The 7,741-nt window shown below is 37.3% G+C and overlaps 1 protein-coding gene across 1 annotated transcript in view; it reads left to right on the top strand.

The window, feature by feature from the left end:
- Positions 1-1,187, top strand: part of crhr1 (corticotropin releasing hormone receptor 1) — a 136,342-nt gene extending 135,155 nt beyond the window's left edge. Inside the window, exon 14 of the mRNA XM_016570704.1 lies at positions 507-1,187. Within this exon, the coding sequence (XP_016426190.1) occupies positions 507-647 (141 nt within the window). The 3' untranslated portion in view covers positions 648-1,187. The remainder of the gene's footprint in view (positions 1-506) is intronic.
- The last annotated feature ends 6,554 nt before the right edge of the window (positions 1,188-7,741 follow it).

Here is a 7,741-nt window from a genome sequence, read left to right as displayed (position 1 = left end):
ACCTAAACTTAACAACTACCTTACTAAATATTAATAAGCAGCAAATTAGGAATTTTTTGAGGGAAAAGTTAGTTAATAGTGAATAAGTGTTCCCTATTCTAAAGTGTTACCCAAAAAAACACTTGCTTGCTGTTGTACAAACAAAGCTACAAGAATACAGATAAACATTGACAACTATATATTTAAAATTTTATATTTTAGTTGTATTGTGTTTGGTGTTCATTTATGTGTACTAGGTTTAATGCTGACACCATAATTGATATCCTAAATTGATTTGTGTGTGTGTGTGTGTGCGTGCGTGCGTGCGCGCACACGTGTGTGTGACAGATAAATACTGCTCATTTGATAAATATCTCATTTAAATTATATTCCCCTCATATATGGCTTAAGCTATACATTTTGTTACTAACTTGTACTGAAGCTAACTTCTTTTTTAGGGTAGCTTGTGCAGTTGAGCTACATTCAATTATTAATATCATTAGTAACGTTTCTTTCTATGTCTGTAGGTACGTTCAGCTGTTCGTAAGCGGTGGCATCGCTGGCAGGATAAGCACTCCATTCGGGCGCGGGTGGCACGGGCCATGTCTATTCCCACCTCTCCAACACGGGTCAGTTTCCACAGCATCAAGCAGTCGTCGGCCATCTGACCATAACCAAAGCGAAGCATCCGTCCCCGTTTCTTCTGCTCCTGCTCTTTCTGTCCTCAGCTAACTATCCACGTCCTCTGCAAAACCCAGGGATAACAGCTATGGGTCAAACAGGGTATGATCCTCAGCTGAAACACAGATGAAGGGTGGCAATGTACACAGATTATGAGGTCCACCTGCCAAACACAGAGGAAAAAACTGTTTTAGAAACAGATTAGAGCATTGGTGGTCTCAGACAGCGATGGGTGACCGTGGGAGGAACCTGACACACACACACACAAAGTTGATAAATACTGGCAGAGCGTATTTTTTCAAGAGACAATAGAGTTAAATGTTGCATCCTCTCCTCCTGATCTCGAGTCTTCTCTGATTGGAGAGCTCAGTTTATTCCTAACTTGTTTCCAGAACTATCGGAGTTGGATAAAATGGAATATACACTACATGGCCAAAAGTATTGCGATTGTGAGCCATACATGCGTCTGAATGGGACCAAATCCATATTCCTACATCAATTGGAAACCTTCCCAGAAGAGTGGAAGCTGCAGGATAAACTCCTTATTGATGCCAATAGTTTTGAAATTAATTGCTTAGAAATCACATATGGGTTCAGTGTTCATGTGTCCTCAAGCTTTTGGCCATATAGTGCAATAGTTTTAGGAGTTTTAAAACAAAATGACATAATCAGAGAAAAAAAAAACAGCAGTTTTCCAATCGGAAAACAAACAATATCTTTGACAGATCTCAATGTGAACTTTCATTATTGTGATTGAATCTTTTAACTGGATACATTGGAGACAAATGTATGGTGTTTTCTCCGAGAAGTTCAGGGGTGCGTTTCCCAAAAACAACTATGGTCGCAAGTTCCGTCGTTACCAATAGAGTTCAATGGAACTGACGACCAGAGTTAGCTAACGATGCTTTTGGGAAACGCATCCCAGATTGTGACCCTTATACTTTTTCTTACTCTTCACTCGCTGCTCTTTATTCACGTCGTTGCAGCTAGTAATAGTTCCCTCTGATTGTCATAAATTTCCTGTGAGCAACCTCATTCAACATGGACACTTTTTGCTTTGATATGATGAGTACATCTATTGCTGTGTATATCATGCAGTGCGAGTGTGAAAACTCTAAACCGTTTTTAGAAAGATGAAAGGTACGTGTTAATGCTCTCTAAGCCTGTTTGCATCCTGGGACTCAAGGATACAGTATATCTAAACCCTGGGGAAAAAGAGGAAGGAAGCTCACAGGAAAGGAAACAACATCATGAAAGGCTAAGGTAGAAGACGGTACGCTCCGATGCTAAACACATAACACAATCTTTTAAATAAGGGGTTTATCACAGAACAAAGAAAGGATTTTGATTTTATCCTGTATTTGGAGCCTCAGCCAAGCTGGCGATTGAATGTATTTCAATTAACCACTCCAGCTCTCCTTTCCATGCACAGTTTCATATAAATTCCCAGTTATCAAGCAGTTTTACGAGATGATCATAGTACGAAATACTTGCGAATTTGGATTCTGGAGACTTTTCCAAAAAAGACTAATTCTAATCACACGCGACTGGATGCTGTGGGTAGTTTTTGTTGCCTAAGAGCCTTATAGTGATAGTTCACCCAAAATGACTATTCTGTCATCGTTTACTCATGTTGATCCAAAATAGTATGACTTTATTACTTCCAGCAAACACAAAAGGAGAAATTTTGAAGAATGTACACCACCGTTCAAATGTTCAGTAAGATTTTTTTTTTTTAAAGAAATAATCAATACTTGTATGCGGTAAGGGTGCATTAAATTGATCAAAAGTGTCCGTAAATGCATACAAAACATGATATTTCAAATAAATGATGTTCTTTTGAACTTTCTATTCATCAAACAATGCTAATAAAAAAGTATCACAGTTCCACAAAAATATTAGGCAGCAGAACTCTTTATAACGTTGATAATAAGAAATGTTTCTTGAGCAGCAAATCAGCATATTTGCATGATTTCAAAAGGATCGTGTGACACTGAAAACTGGAGTAATGAAAATTTAGCTTTGCATCACAGAAATAAATTACATTTTAAAATCTTTTTTTTTTCTTTATTTTGTATTAGTTTTGTAATAATTTGATTATTTGAGCATTTGGACACTTCTTTCAAAAACATTAAATATTTTTGAACGGTAATGTAGCTGGATGCTTTAGTACACTCTAAAAAATGCTGGGTTAAATATAACCCAGCACTGGGTTAAAAAGTGACAAACCCAGCTATTGGGTTGTTTTGACCCAACCGGTTGGGTTCAAAACAACCCAACCGCTGGGTCAAAACAACCCAATAGCTGGGTTTGTCCCTTTTTAACCCAGCATTTTTTTAGAGTGTAATATTCCACTCCAGTAAGCTATTCACTTGAGAACTGCAACAAATCGGATCACGGAATCAATTAGTTGAATTGAATCAGTTTGATTTGTGAATGATTCTTTTATTCACAGACTGGTTTTGTGAACTCGGTCAGCTGATTCACTGAAAAGATTTAACTCAAAAATGATATGTTCACAAATATGAATAAATTTGTGCTTCAAGGAAGAAAGAAATTCCAATGGGTTCAGAACATCATGAGGGTGAGTAAATGATGACAGGTTTCATTTTGGGTGAACTATCCCTTTTTAAAATGTCAGTTATTTCTATGAAACAAGGTGCATTTCAACATTTACATTGCTAATGGTGTTACAGGTGTGGACAGGAAATTATATGGAGAGCAGGGAAGTCACCGTGTCATTTGTGGACCATTTTTTCCCTAGTTTCTTTGGACAGCTGTTCTGTAGGGAAATAAATTAGAAAAATAGATGAATAGTGCATTTTTGTGTTTTCCAGGACCAGCTTCTCAATTCAAATCCCAACAGAATCAGGCCAGAAGAATTACCTCAGCAAAATCTGCTTCTATATCATTAGAGTCAAGAGAGATCTAGAGAGATTTAACCTCCATCCATGTGTTAAAACCCTCGCTAAGCTGAGCCGCCAATGGCCGAGTCCTGTGACCACTCACTGCTGATTCAGCACAGTAAAGCAGATTTAGCTTTTCTGCTCATACATCCAATCAAACACATCTGATAGGGAGAGCAAGGTTGTTTTTAAAAAAAAACTGACTCAGGACCTTCATCTTTGCCTCTGTGCTCTTCTGACCTTACTGAAGTACTTGTGCTTAGAATCATTTGTAAAGGCTTCAGCAGATTCCACATTCAGTCATGCTTGTTGTGTACATGTCCAGTAGCACCATATATTCGAGTTAGACATCTAGTTGTGTATATATAGGATGACTAGCATTGTGAAGTTTGTTAATTACCATATAGCATTGTGTATACCTGACAAACTGAGGACCAAGCTTGTGTCACTGCTAGTAAACTGAAACACAAGGTTCGTTTTAGTGTCGCTACTAAGTTTAGGACTAAGGCTTTGTTTGGTTTTTAAATATGTTTTTAGGCTGTGCACAGTCATTTTACAGTGAAATCTGATCCGTTTGTTCTGACAGTGTAGTAAATATCTGGATGCCAGCAGTTGTTAGTGGAAAGAGAGGGCAGAAGGTAGAAATTTTGCCTCTGAACATGTCTGTCATGACATCTTGCCACTGTGCTGAACTCACAAGACTCATGAGAAAACATTAGTGGTGGGCATTTTAGCCATTCATGCATATTCTGTGTACAAAACCACCTGTTTGTTCACTGTTCACTACATAGTGAAAGCTTTTATCTCATTATATGAGGAAAAAGTGAGAGAGTATATTCTGACACAGTTCCAAACAATACTGAGCATTTTGAATGATATACAAAAGTTTGTGGTCTGTAAGATGTTTTAATGAATGCTTTTATTCAGCAAGGATACAATAAATTGATATACAAAATGACAATTTATGTTGTTACAAAAAATTATATTTTAAATAAATGTTGTTTATTGAGCTTCCTATTCATCAAAGAATCCTAAAAAAGGCATCACAGTTTCTACAAAAATATCAAGCAACACAACTGCCTTCAACATTGACAATATTAAGAAATGTTTCTTGAGCCTGGTGCATATTAGAAGGATTTCTGACACTGAAGACTGAAGTAACAATTTTGCCTTCACAGGAATAAATTACATTTTGAAATCTATTAAAATAGAATACAGTTATTTTAAATTGTAATAATATTTCACAATATTACAGTTTGTAACATATTTCAAAAACATTTAAAAATCTCACTGACCCCAAACTTTTGAACAGTATAGTGTGTATTTAATGCAGCACCCCAGATAATGATTAAAAAGTCTGAAATCTGATCAAACCATTTAGACTGAGATTTATAAGGATTTCAAACCACATATGGATGTTGTCTTTGTCTGTAATTACTTATTTTTTCAAGCCTGTAAAATGGCCTGTCAAATTTGATCTCAAATTGCAGCAGCAAAGGAAGATCAGATTACAAAAATGAAACAAATCACCCCATCGATTTACTGGCATGCCACTAAATTTTCAATCAAGACTCTCTCAAAGCACAATATACCAGTGGACAAAAATATATCAGGAGATAATGTACAGTCAGCTGGTCATTAAGTGGTTTATTTTGAGATAATGTCCATCTGACTGTACATTATTCCACTTATTAGACCGCTGCCTATCATGTAAATGCATAAATGGATATGAAATATTGATTTGAGTTGAAATGATTTGATTATGTCAGAAGAAGGAGTCTGCAGAGGTTTTCAGGGACAATGGTTAAATGTGCAATCTAGTGGTCAGTCTGACTGCAATTGACCAATCAGAATCATGTATTCCAGAAAACCATGAAATGAAAATAGAGAAACTAAGAATAGCTGGATGCTGAATAGCAAAACTCCACAGACAGTGATAGATGTGATGTGGCCAGAAATGAGAGAAGCTTAGGTTACTATTTATGTTGAACAGATCTGTTTGCTGGTGCATGTGGAATCACATCACCTGAGGGATCTGATTTAGCATCGTAGGCCTGAAGAGTTTCACAGCACTGCTCAGACACACTCCATCAGCATTTGCCTCACTATTTATAGCACTTTAATAGTAAACAGCTCAAATGTTCACGTCATATACAAACCTGTGGGGCTACTAGCAAAAATGCCGTCTAGAGACGCAAAGGTACAGTCTATACAACATTAAATAATATTACAATATATTATCATCCTGAAGAGCTAAAATAGTGACATATCTAGTGAATTAGGTGTTAGTTCTAGAATATAGAATATACTAGAATATAGTCAAACCATATTCTAGTGCTTGCAGTGTCTAACAGTATCTAAACCTTTCATGTACCATATAAAAACATAATCCAGTGTCACATATATATTATTTACAAATCATTAATCAGTAAGTGCTGGGACGTAGCGACACCATTTTACTACATTCAGTGGCATTAGATGCAAATTGATGGTTTCACTGCACTTTTAAAAATAAAGGTTTCTTATTGGCATCTGTGGTTCCATGAAGAACCTTAAACATCCATGGAACCTTTCCATTTCGCAAAAGGTTCTTTATAGTAGAAGTGTTTGTCAGATTATTCTAATGTTCATCACATTAAGAAAAAAGGGTTGTTTTAAGAACTGTTCACTGAAACACGAAATCGTTCTTTATGGCCTAATGGTTCAAAATGGACCTTTATATTTAAGAGTGTAATATGCGCTTTCTCAGAACAGGATATATTCTATCAGGCTGTTCTTTAAAGTTGAAGTGTGTAAATGTGTCCCATTTTAATATGCAGACAAATGTGACTGTTACGTATCCGGTCCATGAACTTCCGTCTGCTAGCCATCGCTTATTGCCAGCAGTGATAGCTACTCTACAGAGCCCTCGTTAGCTTCCTAGCCTAGCCTAGCCTAACCTTGCCTGTTTTCCTGGATTTATCCCTTTAGTCTCACCCTATTGATCCTGTTTGCTGATCGTAGACCCACGCTAGCCCTAGGATATATTCTTGTGTCTTGCCTTCTACATACCTGTTGCCATTATCTGACCCTTGCCTGTCTCTACCATGTCTATTAATAAACCTTTGCACTTGGATCCGCACGTCTCACGTCTCGTCAGCCCCGTAATAGAAACACTATGGCTCTGTGAACAATTTCTGTTTGCTTGAGCCAATTTGATTCAACCAGTGAATTTCAGGTGCGGCTACCTGGTGTGCTGTTAGTTTTCTAGAAGACCAGATTCTTGATTTTCTCTTAGCAGGCGATAAAATGAGTGAAAAATCCTGTAGACTTAGATTAAAGAAGGTACCCGAGCCATATCTCTTTCGACTTAGGCCAGTAAGCAACAACCTAGCAACCGCCCAGAACTCCCTAGCAACCGCCCAGAACTCCCTAGCAACCACATAACATTGGTGTTTAAAGAAATTAGTTTGTTTTTTCATCTGAACAGATTTGGAGAAGTTTAGCATTACATCGCTTGCCCACCAATGGATCCTCTGCAGTGAATGGGTGCCGTCAGAATGAGAGTCCAAACAGCAGATAAAAACATCACAATAATCCACAAGTAACCCACACCACTCCAGTCCATCAATGAATGTCTTGTGAAGTGAAAAGCTGCATGTTTGTAATAAACAAATTCATCATTAAGGCATTTTCTCTGTAAACCGTTGCTTCTGGCCATAATACAAGTCAAATAATCCATAACTAATCCATCATTTTTAGATGGACTATTCCTTTAAATCACTCAGAACACCTTAGCAACCACTAGAGGCACATAGATGACACACTTCAGCTTTAAAACACAAATGATAATAGTGATTTGTGGGTTTTGTAGCTTGTGTGTAGTTTAACTGTTTAGTAATAATTTGATTTGTATCACTCTTTCCCTTTGGCTTTTGTTTGTGGGTCATGTGACCTTCAGACAGCAGTCAGCATTCCAAAGCAAACTACCATTCTCCATTCCCTCCAACATATGCGATATTCCAGAGTACTGTACAGCATACACAGTGTGCTCCTCCAACGTGCCTCAGAAAAAGGCCTGGAAACACAGTCTCTACTTATGAATTATCATTTCATCTCTGTGCATATAACTCAGATACCGTCTGTTCAAAGATAAAAATGTCCAGACTCACCATTCTTGGTAAGGTCAGTGTCTG

This window comes from Sinocyclocheilus rhinocerous, unplaced genomic scaffold, assembly GCF_001515625.1.
Source record: "Sinocyclocheilus rhinocerous isolate Xijiao unplaced genomic scaffold, SAMN03320098_v1.1 scaffold832, whole genome shotgun sequence".
In the NCBI taxonomy this organism is placed as follows: domain Eukaryota; kingdom Metazoa; phylum Chordata; class Actinopteri; order Cypriniformes; family Cyprinidae; genus Sinocyclocheilus; species Sinocyclocheilus rhinocerous.
The sequence above is the reverse complement of the archived record's forward strand: the minus strand, read 5'-3'. Positions and strand labels throughout refer to the sequence as shown.